At 45.7% G+C, this 15326-nt stretch overlaps 1 protein-coding gene across 6 annotated transcripts in view; it reads right to left on the reverse strand.

The window, feature by feature from the left end:
* LARP1 (La ribonucleoprotein 1, translational regulator) overlaps window positions 1–15326 on the reverse strand; it is a 42690-nt gene that overhangs the window by 18753 nt on the left and 8611 nt on the right. The window contains exon 1 of one of the 6 annotated variants that reach the window (XM_069763517.1): window positions 10226–10297. The exons of 4 other annotated variants lie outside the window; for them this stretch is intronic. In XM_069763517.1, the coding sequence (XP_069619618.1) occupies window positions 10226–10238 (13 nt within the window). In that variant the 5' untranslated portion in view covers window positions 10239–10297. Of the gene's footprint in view, window positions 1–10225; window positions 10301–15326 lie in introns of those variants that run through there. One more of the 6 variants, XM_069763518.1, reaches the window with a different exon arrangement.

The raw sequence follows: 15326 nt of genomic DNA on the forward strand, positions 1-15326 counted from the left end.
AGAAGAAAACAAGGCCAGGTATCTTTTTAGCTTTACAAGTGATTTGGGTTGTAAGTACTGAGCGTCAATCTATTGGAAAAACACAAGAATGGCCGTCACTTCTCTTCACATTTTGGAAATCCTGAAGAAATTAAAGAACTTATGAAAATAATTGAACTTTTTTATTTTTACCTGGTGGAAAAGGACGCACTGTGCACATACCCTAAAAAAAAAAAAAAGCGAACTTGAAGACTACGAAGACGCCACAAAGATGTCTAGACACATTTGAGTGTTGAGCTTTATTCATTGCTTAAGGATTAGAGAGATTGAGAAAATAATTTCAAAAAAATATTTAAATGTGTGAACAAAATAGGTCCAAAACTATTACAGAAAAACACGTAAAAAAGTTAGTCTTAACAGAAAAAAAAAAGCTTGAGGGGAAAAAACTACAAAAAAAAAAAAAAACATGGAAGGAGCATTTCCTGAGGTGCTTTCTGCTTCAAAAATTCATTTTTGATAGCATCAAAATAAAAACACCCCAATTCGGTCATCCCCTATCCTAGTTTTCAGGGATTTTGAGGACAGTCTCATCAGGCCCTGGAGGTGTCAGATTTTGTCAAATTGGTAAAAATTTTCTTCAGCGTGTTCACCCAAACGTGTCAGGAAAAGCTGAGGGACAACCAATATGGCCGCCAAAACAATAAACTACAACTCGTCATGTCCTGTCACGATAAGGACTTAATATTTTTCCTTGAGATGGATTATCTCCTTCACTCATTTGCTCCTACAGGGATAGGAATGACCACTTTAAGGGTTTCAAAAATGGCTGCCAGAACCTCTCCAAAAGGGCAACCATCGAGCCATAAATAATTCCCCCACCCCCTAATCCTGAGATCTCTAGTCCCTCTCACAAGTGGTGAGGAAGTTGTAATAACGCCATGTTGTTTACCCGCGGCGTACAGGCTTATCATGACTCCGTAATTTAGAGATAAAATATTAACAAGCCGTAATGTGTCCTTTCATCGGAGTTTACACCTGACCGGCCAGCAACAGGCATGAGTCACCGATATATCAAGGGAGACGTGGCTCACACACATTGGAAACAGCACAGACCGAAACGCGTTTCAAGGGGAATGCTATTTTAAGACGTAAAAGTGACAGCCGCCATGAGAACAGACACCTGCGTCAATATAAGATCCCTTCAGTCTTATGGACAGAATAAAAAGGGGGGAAAAAAATTGGATTAGGTGTAAGTTTTTTTTTATTACGTTAATGCGTTTTTGCGCCGACTTTGGCCAAGGTCTAAGCTATATTTAAGAACAGATTAATGGAATCTCATGGTAAAGATACCGCCCTGCCCCCAACACTCGCTTCTCCTGAGAAAGCAGGTTACACACACACACAGCAACTGAAACCTTGGAGAGATGCGACATCCCAGCGCCACAAGGCAGCCGGCCTCTCCGAGGACAGGGAGCACGCTACGTACATCTGAAAAATAGCAAGTGCCCACATTATCAGAAGCGGACATAAGACGGCAATTAAATGATCTCCACTTCACCACAGAAATATCTGGTGACCACTCATCTCCTGTTCCAAAAAGGAAGGCTATGTTCACAATTGTTTTTTTAAGGACAATTTTTAGGTGCGGATCGGCTCTCAAATACTTTGCGGGTCACGGGAGACCTTGACCATTTTTTTTTCCTTACCCCCTGAAGAGGTTTTGAAGTGATGGGTGGGAGAGGAAAAATCGAACTTCAGGGAAAGAAAAAGGCCTCCAAAAACTCTTGAAGGCTATGTTTACATGTTGCTTTTTTCTGAGGCAAATCTTAAGCTGCGTTTATAAGGGAATGTATGAAAATTGCCTAAAAGGAGAAGCACTTCCTGAAAACGTTTTCATTAAGCGTTCAAAAATGACAAGTTTTTCAAGTGAAAACAGCTTCAAGAAATGTTCCTTTTTCGGAGGTTTAATTTCCGGATGCATTTTATTTTTCCTGAAGTGTTCTTTGCTACCTTCGCATCTGACAAAGCCTAGATTCGGAGAATGTCGATTTTTTTCAGTGTTTTTCACCTATTTTAATACATCAGGAAAAAAATAAGCCAAGGAGCGGTTTTTGACTGCGACCACGTCAGTTATTGCAGCAATTTTTTATGTTGCAAATACTGAACCTGTGCATTTTGGCGAGATCGGGATTGTCCTCCAGCGAATGATAGCCGGCAATCAGCAACGGGCGAGCTGAACTTTCTTCCGTAAGGGAGATTCGTGAAATTAGTCATCTGACCATTATCTAAGGCAAACTGCCAGCTTTAGGCTTCGGCAATGTGTGGGTAAATATTCAGTATAACATTGCAACCTACAAGATAATACGACCATGCAAGTTGGCAAAAATCAAGCGGGTTTCAATTTCCTGTGAACTGCATCTCTTGGCAGCTTGGAAAATCAGTGATTTTTGGCCGAGTGTTGTGTAGCCATAAAGGCCTTGGCCACTTTCCCTGGTTTGTGAGGAAAGGCTAAATTAAGGCCCCTGTCACGCATCAGTTTTTTGCCATCTGTCACAATCCGTTGATTGACTTGTATTAGCGACGGATTGTCTCACGTTTCATCCGTCGTTCGCCGGATCCGTCAAATTGTTTGCCCGGCGTCCGGAGACAAAGTAACGTTTTTGTGTACGTAAAAAAAACGGACAACGGACCTTTCGCCATCCGTCGTTTGCTAGAATGGAAGCCTATGGCGCCGGATCCGTCAAATCATGGAGTGTCGCCGGATTCTGTTTTTTTTTTTTTTTTTTAACTGAGCATGGTCTGATCCATTTAGCCAGATCCGCTAGTCGTATCCGTCCAAAAAACGCATCAGTTTTTCACAATCTGTGATGGATCCGTCGAGCCAATGGATTGTGACTGACGGCAAAAAACTGATGTGTGAAAGGGGCCTTAACGAGAGAAAGTGGCCAACCCGTTAATGTAAGTGTCTAACTAGTTCCTCCACCAAGCGTTCGATGTTTTTATGAGAACACTAATCTCTGCATGCGGTGACTGAAGCTACTTTAGGACAATAGCGAAGACGACCACCAAGGTCCAAAGCCAACAAGTCTTTCCTTGACCATGAATGGCGCATAACTTCTCACTTCTTGAAAAAAAAATATATAGATCAATTATTTTTATTTTAGTGCAAAAAATGTTTATGTAATTTTATTATTCAATGCTGAAAAAGACAACTTTTTCTGTCCAGCTAACAAAAACAGATATCAACTGGATCATTTTTTTTTTTTCTTTTTAACATTGAAGTCTATGGAAAAGGGATCAGGTAAATAGCCAATTTTATTTCATTTGAGGCTAATCTAGTAAGGAAAGAACGGATCTTTTTTCAGATCTCAACTTCTGACAACCCCAGAGACCACATAAATGAACACAATTAGCAGTGCCTACACAAGGTGTCATTCCATGGACCAGCTCCCGAGGACCTAAAATGTCAGACTATCAAATAGAATTATGATAATTGCCTATATTGCTGGACCATCCATGTCTTCCGGACGTTTGCTATAATAAATTAAGAAAAAAAATATATATACAGTGGGGCAAAAAAGTATTTAGTCAGTCAGCAATAGTGCAAGTTCCACCACTTAAAAAGATGAGAGGCGTCTGTAATTTACATCATAGGTAGACCTCAACTATGGGAGACAAACTGAGAAAAAAAAATCCAGAAAATCACATTGTCTGTTTTTTAACATTTTATTTGCATATTATGGTGGAAAATAAGTATTTGGTCAGAAACAAAATTTCATCTCAATACTTTGTAATATATCCTTTGTTGGCAATGACAGAGGTCAAACGTTTTCTGTAAGTCTTCACAAGGTTGCCACACACTGTTGTTGGTATGTTGGCCCATTCCTCCATGCAGATCTCCTCTAGAGCAGTGATGTTTTTGGCTTTTCGCTTGGCAACACGGACTTTCAACTCCCTCCAAAGGTTTTCTATAGGGTTGAGATCTGGAGACTGGCTAGGCCACTCCAGGACCTTGAAATGCTTCTTACGAAGCCACTCCTTCGTTGCCCTGGCGGTGTGCTTTGGATCATTGTCATGTTGAAAGACCCAGCCACGTTTCATCTTCAATGCCCTTGCTGATGGAAGGAGGTTTGCACTCAAAATCTCACGTTACATGGCCCCATTCATTCTTTCATGTACCCGGATCAGTCGTCCTGGCCCCTTTGCAGAGAAACAGCCCCAAAGCATGATGTTTCCACCACCATGCTTTACAGTAGGTATGGTGTTTGATGGATGCAACTCAGTATTCTTTTTCCTCCAAACATGACAAGTTGTGTTTCTACCAAACAGTTCCAGTTTGGTTTCATCAGACCATAGGACATTCTCCCAAAACTCCTCTGGATCATCCAAATGCTCTCTAGCAAACTTCAGACGGGCCCGGACATGTACTGGCTTAAGCAGTGGGACACGTCTGGCACTGCAGGATCTGAGTCCATGGTGGCGTAGTGTGTTACTTATGGTAGGCCTTGTTACATTGGTCCCAGCTCTCTGCAGTTCATTCACTAGGTCCCCCCGCGTGGTTCTGGGATTTTTGCTCACCGTTCTTGTGATCATTCTGACCCCACGGGGTGGGATTTTGCGTGGAGCCCCAGATCGAGGGAGATTATCAGTGGTCTTGTATGTCTTCCATTTTCTAATTATTGCTCCCACTGTTGATTTCTTCACTCCAAGCTGGTTGGCTATTGCAGATTCAGTCTTCCCAGCCTGGTGCAGGGCTACAATTTTGTTTCTGGTGTCCTTTGACAGCTCTTTGGTCTTCACCATAGTGGAGTTTGGAGTCAGACTGTTTGAGGGTGTGCACAGGTGTCTTTTTATACTGATAACAAGTTTAAACAGGTGCAATTACTACAGGTAATGAGTGGAGGAAAGAGGAGACTCTTAAAGAAGAAGTTACAGGTCTGTGAGAGCCAGAAATCTTGATTGTTTGTTTCTGACCAAATACTTATTTTCCACCATAATATGCAAATAAAATGTTAAAAAAACAGACAATGTGATTTTCTGGATTTTTTTTTCTCAGTTTGTCTCCCATAGTTGAGGTCTACCTATGATGTAAATTACAGACGCCTCTCATCTTTTTAAGTGGTGGAACTGGCACTATTGCTGACTGACTAAATACTTTTTTGCCCCACTATATATATATCTATATATATAATTGCCTAAGGGTTTTTCCGTCTGTCTGTCTGTCTTTCTGTCTGTCTGTCTGTCCTGGAAATCCCGGCTCTCTGATTGGTCGAGAGGCCTGGCGGCCTCGACCAATCAGCAACGGGCACAGCGACGATGATGTCATAAAGGACGTAGACATCTCACATTTCTGATTCAGCGGCGGGCACAGTATCGACGTAGATGTCATAATGGTTGCCATGGCGACGATGTCATAAAGGTTGCCTCGACCAATCAGCGACGGGCACAGTGTGCCGCGAATTCTGGAATCATCATTGTCCATATACTACGGGGACATGCATATTCTAGAATACCCGATGCGTTAGAATCGGGCCACAATCTAGTGTATATATATATATATATATATATATATATATATATATATATATATATATATATATATATATATATTTCTCTAAGGGGTACGTCTGTCTGTCCTTTTGTCACAGATATTCATTGGTCGTGGCCTCTGTCTATCATGGAAATCCAAGTCGCTGATTGGTCGCCGCAAAACAGCCACGACCAATCAGCGACGGGCACAGTCCGGAAGAAAATGGCTGCTTCATACTCCCCGCAGTCAGTGTCCCCGGCGCTCTGCTCCCCGCAGTCAGTGTCCCAGGCGCTCTGCTCCCCGCAGTCAGTGTCCCCGGCGCCCGCTTTATACTCCCCTCCGGTCACCGCTCACACAGGGTTAATGCCGGCGGTAACGGACCGCGTTATGCCGCGGGTAACGCATTCAGTTACCGACGCTATTAACCCTGTGTGTCCCCAACCTTTTACTATTGATGCTGCCAATAGTAAAAGAAAGTAACGTTAAAAATAGTAAAAAAACAAAAAACCTGCTATACTCACCCTCCGTTGTCCGCTGAGCCGCTCGCGCCTGCCGCCATCTTCCTTTCCCAGCGATGCTTTGCGAAATTACCCAGAAGACCTAGTGGTGTCGCGAGACCGGTAAGTCATATGGGTAATTTCGCCAAGCATCCTGGGAACGCAAGATGGCGGCAGCCGCGCGCCCATCTGCACAGTGCTGTTGGATCCCAGGAAGCGGAGAGACGGGACGCTGAGGAGCAGCGACCAGAATGGTGAGTATGTTAGAACTACAAGGGGCCCTCGGATCGTTAGGTGAGTATGTTTATTTTTTTAACCTGTGACATACGTCGCTGGGCAATCTACTACGTGGACATGCATATTCTAGAATACCCGATGCGTTAGAATCGGGCCACCATCTAGTAATAATATATATATATACTAGATGGTGGCCCGATTCGAACGCATCGGGAATTCTAGAATATGCATGTCCACGCAGTATATTGCCCAGCCACGTAGTATATTGCCCAGCCACGTAGTATATTGCCCAGCCACGTAGTATATTGCCCAGCCACGTAGTATATTGCACAGCGACGTAGTATATTGCACAGCGACGCAGTATATTGCACAGCGACGTAGTATATTGCACAGCGACGTAGTATATTGCACAGCGACGTAGTATACAGCACAGAGCCACGTAGTATATTGCACAGCTACGTAGTATATTGCACAGCGACGTAGTATATTGCCCAGCCTTGTAGTATACAGCACAGAGCCACGTAGTATATTGCCCAGTCACGTAGTATAATACCGAGCCACGTATGTCACAGGTTAAAAAAAATAAAATAAACACTCACCTAACGATCCGAGGGCCCCTTGTAGTTGAACATACTCACCATTCTGGTCGCTGCTCCTCAGCGTCCCGTCTCTCCGCTTCCTGGGATCCAACGATGCTGTGCAGATGGGCTTCCGCCATCTTGCGTTCCCAGGATGCTTTGCAAAATTGCCCATATGACTTAGCGGTCTCGCGACACCGCTAGGTCTTCTGGGTAATTTCGCAAAGCATTGCTGGGAAAGGAAGATGGCGGCAGGCGCGAGCGGCTCAGCGGACAACGGAGGGTGAGTATAGCAGGTTTTTTGTTTTTTTTACTATTTTTAACATTACTTTCTTTTACTATTGATACCGCATAGGCAGCATCAATAGCAAAAGGTTGGGGACACAGAGGGTTAATAGCGGCGGTAACGGAATGCATTACCCGCGGCATAACGCGGTCCGTTACCGTCGGCATTAACCCTGTGGGAGTGGAGCGCCGGGGACACTGACTGCGGGGAGTATGGAGCGGCCATTTTCTTCCGGACTGTGCCCGTCGCTGTTTTGCGGTGACCAATCAGTGACTTGGATTTCCATGATAGACAGAGGCCACGACCAATGAATATCTGTGACAGAAGGACAGACAGACAGACGGAAGTACCCCTTAGACAATTATGTATATAGAGATTTTATATATATATATATATATATATATATATATATATATATATATATATATATATATATATATATATATATATATATTTTCTTTCCTTTGAACTACAAATCCTGAACATCTTCTTACCCCAGATATAAAGGATGTGAAACACACACAAAGCAATACGATTTACTTGTGCTGGAGGAGCCACATGATGACCTCTGGGAGCAAATCCCTATAGTTTGGGAGGGTACAGCCTGCTTGCAGAGTGCCAAGCCAATCGCTCCGAGACAGCTCACACTCCGCACTCACATCTGATAAGTTTGGGGCCTGCTCGGGAGATTGCAATAGAACTGTATCAACATAAACAAGCATGTCAATAGTATGCACGCGGTTCAAGCCATTTCATAGCAAGGGTCAATGGCCAGTTACAACTTTTAGGAGACTTAATGCAACAACATACATACATTAATGTGTATAGTCTGCTACATTACAGCTGAACGTTTGCTGTAACCAAACTTTTTACATAGTTTTGTCCCATTATTCCTGAGGGCTTCCATGCCCTGGCAACTTGACAAGTCAATTTGGAGTTCTGGACTGGTTGGTCCATGTGGCCCCAGTATAAATAAGTTGCCTACCACTTTCTGCAAATATTTTGCGAAAACCCTACTGGTGACTATGCTGGGTTGCCCTACACCATTATACAAAAGTTTAATTGAACCGACTGACAGCATGACACGACCGCCAATCGGCAAAGTTACAAACAGTCGTTTGATTGCCTGACCAATGCAAATGATGTGCACAGAGATCTATACTATCGCTTAGCGAGCACAGGAAGCCATAGTTCTCGGTAGCGCGAGTTCTACAGGAACATGCACTGCCAAGAATCGATGAATGTGAAACGTTTTTCCGGTGGGATCCAACCTTGGTGTCACCACTGATCTAGTCCTGGGTCCCCTAAACTTTAGATAGTTGTCTGCTCAGCCGACAGTAATATCACAAGACTTTTCCGTACAGAGGAGATCGGGTGGTCTCTTAAGAGAGCCGTTGGCAGCTTAGCTCGTAAAGAACAAAAGAATCGTTGGTCCAAAAATGGACATGGTGGGTTCATTCCGTCCCCCAACGCCTATAGGAAGTAAGAAAGCCCCCCATACACATACTGTCAGCTTAATTGGTCAATACCAGCAGGTTCGGCCAATATTCGTAGAAGGAGAATGGGGGTTTTTCTTCACAGCGGCACTGCCACTCACCCAACTGCACAGCGGACCCCAATTATGGAAAGGGGGAGCAAACGCTATGGTCCCCTGCTGTGAAGCGAAGACCACTGACGAGGGCACAAAGCTGCTGTCCCTTCATGCTCACGATAGCAGTTGGACTTCATGAAGGCCGTCCCTTTATAAAGGCTCGTTTAGACGAGCGTCCAATCGATCCGTCACCAGAGGACATGTCCGATAGCCAGCATGCCAGTGCAAATGGCTGATCTTCCACGAGGACCAATGGCCTTGCATGGTGAAAAAAAATAAAATCACAGCATGCACTACTTTTATCCGTTTTACAGACCAGAAAAATGCATGTAACGAAAGATAGTGATCCGAACAAGAACACGGACCCAGTCAGGTCCACAATTTGCGGTACCGCCTAAAGGTGTTAGAACCCAGGCCTACAATGGACATACCCCATTTAACACATGCAAGGTTGTCCTGGGTAATCCCATAAGATCAAACTGAAAAAAGGTATAAAGCCCACTGGACTTTCTGCAGTGAAAATTACAGGACTCCTGGGAACGAGCGCAATGGAAACTACGCATTTCTATTATATCTTCCATGATCTTCAGGTCCTTCAGATACAAGTAGCACGATGCCAGCCTTGAGTAACTCACTAAAGGGTTGCCAAGTCATGAGGCAGAAAAGCAAACATAAAAGTGTACAAATACAAAAGGCACAAAAACTGCGACATTCTCGAGAACACCCATAACAAAGCAATGGCACAATATGGTTCCAGAAGACCCATCAAAACCCACGTGTCCAGGAGAGAAAGTGCCATCAGAAACAAGAACGGAGGAGGACACAAAAGACCCCGGAGAGAAAGTGCCATCAGAAACAAGTACGGAGGACACAGAAGACCCCGGAGAGAAAGTGCCATCAGAAACAAGTACGGAGGACACAGAAGACCCCGGAGAGAAAGTGCCATCAGAAACAAGAACGGAGGACACAGAAGACCCCGGAGAGAAAGTGCCATCAGAAACAAGAACGGAGGACACAGAAGACCCCGGAGAGAAAGTGCCATCAGAAACAAGTACGGAGGAGGACACAGAAGACCCCGGAGAGAAAGTGCCATCAGAAACAAGTACGGAGGAGGACACAGAAGACCCCGGAGAGAAAGTGCCATCAGAAACAAGAACGGAGGAGGACACAGAAGACCCCGGAGAGAAAGTGCCATCAGAAACAAGAACGGAGGAGGACACAGAAGACCCCAGACTCTGAGGGGAACTAGTGAGGTCACTGCACCTAAACAGTATGGCTCTGACCACCCCTCCGGGATAAAGATTCTGGTATTAATTACGACATCTGTCCCGTAAAGATATTTTTTTAACCAACACTACTTCAGACACGCAAACCATACTTTAGAAATAAAGCGAAACCCATGCAGATCATCGTAACCGTATCTGACAGCGAAGGACACGCAGTTCGGAGTTATTTTTGGACACAACAAAAATTAATGTCTACAGTAGTCCCTCTCCTTCGGGAGATTAAAGCCCCACCTCTACGTACCCCACCCTACCATGACCGACAGCACAAGATCATCAATGGCTCATCACCGGGATCTCCAGCTCAGCTCAACCCTTGATAGAAGAGACTGTAACCAGAAGCTGGGAAGGGTTCGCTCCACCCCTCCATTACCCCCACCCATTGGTTAAGCTACAATGTACTCTGACTCCTTGGGAGAAAAAAAAATTTCACATATGCAGCCGAGCCGAATACAGAAATGAGGCAGTATCACCGTTTGCCAAATACTTGGCAGACCGTGCCACCTATTCGGAGCTCCGACTTCTCCGCTCTAATGTTGCATCAGTATTTCTGCACTCTGGAGCACGACTGGTTAATCCGGCCCCAGCAGCGCTCTATAATTCTGCCCTGTGGCTTTGGTTATCGCAGATTTCACAATGCCTTTCTAATGTTTAACCTCCCGACCTGGGAGTGTGGCACTAGCCCAACCGTGAGGTCACCAAAAGACCTGTGGGGAGAATAACTTTTTAAAAGGTCTGTTCATACCTAGCTTTTTTTTATGCATTTTTTTCGCTGCATGAAAAATGTAGGCTTGGCCAGAAAAAAAAAGTCCAGAATTGACATGCAACGTGTTTTTTTTTTTTTTTAAAGGACCACAGTTCTAAAAACGCAAGGAAAAAAAACTTGTACAGTGTGAATGAGATTTTAGAATCACATTGACTTTGCTGTTAATGTAAACCGCAGAATAAACGCACCCCAAAACTGCGATGTTTGAACGAGCCTTAGGGTACCGTCACACAGTGCAATTTTGATCGCTACGACGGCACGATTCGTGACGTTCAAGCGATATAGTTACGAGATCGCAGTGTCTGACACGCTCCTGCGATCAGGGACCCCGCTGAGAATCGTACATCGTAGCAGATCGTTTGAAACTTTCTTTCGTCGTCTAGTGTCCCGCTGTGGCGGCATGATTGCATGGTGTAACATATATCGTATACAATGTGCGCATAGTAACCAACGGCTTCTACATCGCACATACGTCATGAAATTATCGCTCCAGCGTCGTAGATTGCAAAGTGTGACAGCAGTCTACGACGCTGGAGCGATATTGTTACGACGCTGGAGCGTCACGGATCGTACCGTCGTAGCGATGAAAATTGCACTGTGTGACGGTACCCTTAAAGGGAACCTGTCAGCAGGATTGTGCACAGTAATCTACAGTGTCAGGTCGGTGTCCTTATTACTGATTACAATGATATCTAATCAGAGCACCACATGAAGACCCCCACAGGCCGCCCCGGGGCATGGGCATATCATTAACTCAAAACTGAAAATAAAGATTAAACAACAACAAGACGGATTTTATCAACCAAGGTATCATTGTAATCAGTATAACGACACTGACCTGACACGGTCTGTAGGTTACTGTGCACAATCCTGCTGACAGGTTCCCTGGAACAAATGAACCTGATGCCATACTATCATGGCTAGACAGCCACACTGTGGTAGCCACGGGATTTTTTTTTTTTGCATACTACTACCACTACAAATATGCTCCAAGGCCAAGAATCTTTCTACTGCGCGCAGGACCTCCTGCCCCCGAGGCCTCCCCAACCTAGTGTACCCTCGCCTCAACGAGCGGGGCCTCTTCGATCCAGGACCGCCTCGCCTCAACGAGCAGGGCCTCCTGACCCAGGACCGCCTCGCCTCAACGTGCGGGGCCTCCCCGACCCAGGACCGCCTCGCCTCAACGTGCGGAGCCTCCCCGACCCAGTGTAACCTCGCCTCAACGAGCGGAGACTCCCCGACCCAGTGTAACCTCGCCTCAACGAGCGGGGACTCCCCGACCCAGTGTAACCTCGCCTCAACGAGCGGGGACTCCCCGACCCAGTGTAACCTCGCCTCAACGAGCGGGGCCTCCCGACCCAGTGTAACCTCGCCTCAACGAGCGGGGACTCCCCGACCCAGTGTAACCTCGCCTCAACGAGCGGGGACTCCCCGACCCAGTGTAACCTCGCCTCAACGAGCGGGGACTCCCCGACCCAGTGTAACCTCGCCTCAACGTGCGGGGCCTCTCCGACCCAGTGTAACCTCGCCTCAACGTGCGGGGCCTCCCCGACCCAGTGTAACCTCGCCTCAACGGGCGGGGCCTCTCCGACCCAGTGTAACCTCGCCTCAACGTGCGGGGCCTCCCCGACCCAGTGTAACCTCGCCTCAACGAGCGGAGCCTCCCCGACCCAGTGTAACCTCGCCTCAACGAGCGGAGACTCCCCGACCCAGTGTAACCTCGCCTCAACGTGCGGGGCCTCCCCGACCCAGTGTAACCTCGCCTCAACGTGCGGGGCCTCCCCGACCCAGTGTAACCTCGCCTCAACGTGCGGGGACTCCCCGACCCAGTGTAACCTCGCCTCAAAATGCGGGGCCTCCCCGACCCAGTGTAACCTCGCCTCAACGTGCGGGGACTCCCCGACCCAGAGTAACCTCGCCTCAACAAGCGGGGCCTCCCCGACCCAATGTAACCTCGCCTCAACGTGCGGGGCCTCCCCGACCCAGTGTAACCTCGCCTCAACAAGCGGGGCCTCCCCGACCCAGGACCGCCTTGCCTCAATGTGCAGGGCCTGCCGACCCAGGACCAGATCGCTTCAGTGTGCGCCATCACACTATTCATAAATCCTATGTGAGGAGACCAATAGTAAATTCCTTGTTCACCATCTACCACTGGCATTTCTAAGCTTGCTGCCACTTGTTGGCAGTCTCTGCCAAATCATACACATGGGACTATGCTCAGATACAGGAAGAGTAAGGGAAAACCGCTCCTCTGTTTACCACAAGGCTGGAAGCCATTGGGCTTGGATGCAGAGTGAAGAGGCTTTGCCAAATCACCATCACACGAGACTCAACATTTTCAGCCATGTTCTTCAATGAGAAAACTTTTTTTTTTTTAGAGAAAAGGCTGAGAAATAAAACACACTACTATGATTCAGGCATTTTTCTCTGAGGAGGGCTGGCAGGATAAACAGGTCTCCCCCCTCCTCCACACCTAGCCGAGGACAAGCAAATGCGAGCAACCCCCACCCAAGCAAATGGCCGAACCTGTACAATGAGCGCACACATCCTGAAAGCCACCATACACCCTGCCAACATCTATCAGCACGTGAACTGGTTCATATGGCACCAACAGCAGCTATAGAGGCCGCTGGGTACACAAACAGGATTATTGTTACTACAACCCTCAGGATCCTCAACACGAGGTGTCATAGGGATCAATAAACAAAACAAGGGAGTCAGACACATTCGTTACCAAGGTGCCATACAAACCCGAAGGTTCAATCTTTTCCACTGTCCCAGGGGAGGCAGAACGACAAGGTCTAAATACTAGTGATGAGCGAACGTGCTGGGATGAGGTGTTATCTCAGCATGCTCAGATGCCAACAGAGTGTCTTTGGCGTGCTCGAATACCGTAATATATGTTCGAGTCCCCGCAGCTGTTCAACACCCGCAACACATGCAGGGATTGCCTAACAAATAGTTGTGCTGTTTTGGTAGGAAACACAGGGACTCGTGTATGAATCTATCCTTTAGGTTCAATACATCCAAAATTCCGTAGTAAAGACGGCTTGAAATATGCGCCAAATTCATTAAAGAGGTGCACTCATCATAATGAATTTGGGGCGACATACTCCCGTCATTAAGTCTGGAGTATAAAACTCTAGAAGCGACGCTTTATCAGCTGCAGCGGTGCCGTCAAGTCGACAACGCTGCGGCCAATCACTTATTGAAGAGACTTGTAACGTCTACATCGGCAGGGCCGCTAAGCTCGCCGATTGGCTGCAGCGCTGTGGACATGTTGTCACTGCTGCAGCCCATCAACAAACAAGCGGTATGGCCGCCTTCAAAGCAGCCTCCGACCTATAGAAATTTATGGGTCAGAAAAGCACCGTCACCTATAGGGAGTGTTCACACTGGGCAAATAACACTGTACAATTTCCAGCTAGCGGGTGGAAAATCCGCAGCCTATCAAGGTTTTTTCACAGGTGACATTTGCTTCGTTTTTTTCTTCCCCTCCACATATTTTTTCAAGTGACGCAGGGTTTTACAGTATCAGCAAAATGAACGTGTTTTTGATACTTACAGGTTTGTCTGTTTTTAACCGCACTTTAGTTTTTGGGTACGTTCGCACAGGACTTTTTTGCTGCGTATTTTTATGCTAATTTAGGTGCGTATTTGGTGCGGCTTTTTTTTCTCTTTTTCCAGGCTAATGTCCTTGGATTTTCAGCAGCAAAAACACAGCAAATCATGATACCTGCGTTTTTGCGGCTTTTTTTTTTTTTCAACACTCATTCAAGTCAATGGGTGAAAAAAACGCAGCAAAAACGCTGAAAGAAGTGACGTGCTCTATGTCAAAAAACGCAGCAAAGCACAAAATACTGATCAAACAAAAAAAAAAAAACAATGTGTGTGCATGAGACTTCTGAAATCTCATAGGCTTTGCTGGTACTGTAAAAAGCAGCTGAAAATCAGCATTAAAAAAACGCAGCAAAAAAGTCCTGTGTGAACTTACCCTTTTTGGGGCTTTTTTACCCAACCAATGGAATGCATAAAAAAAATAAATAAATTAAGTACACATTTTTCACGATCCGTGCCAGAAAAAAATTTGTATGTATGAGCACACTATATAAAATGATATATATATATATATATATAAAAAAAAAAAAGCAGATCACCCCCCAGCCCCCAAGTATGACGGCAAAACTAACATATGCCAACAGCATCTGACTGATCTGAGCCGCGGGTATAAAAGCAGCCGTATTTAGCTGGACTGGAAGAGATTAAGCGATTAACGAAATACACATAATCGTGGTTCCTTCTACGTGAAGCACCTGTCAGGATGGAATGCCAACACTTAGAAAATGCATACAAGCTGCTCTTATGTAAATCATGTTTTCTTGTTTTTATACTATTTTTTTTTTTTTGTTGTTGTGACATATTACTAACCCAACACCAGGTCAAAATTCCCAAAGCCCTGAGAATTTTGGTTTTTGTTTTTTTTTTCCAATCCGCCATATGGTTCCAGAGCTATGGGACTTTTTATTTAGGGATCATTTTTATGATATTTACTAAGGGGGCGTTGCTCATAAGCATCAAT

This window comes from Ranitomeya imitator, chromosome 4, assembly GCF_032444005.1.
Source record: "Ranitomeya imitator isolate aRanImi1 chromosome 4, aRanImi1.pri, whole genome shotgun sequence".
Taxonomy (NCBI): domain Eukaryota; kingdom Metazoa; phylum Chordata; class Amphibia; order Anura; family Dendrobatidae; genus Ranitomeya; species Ranitomeya imitator.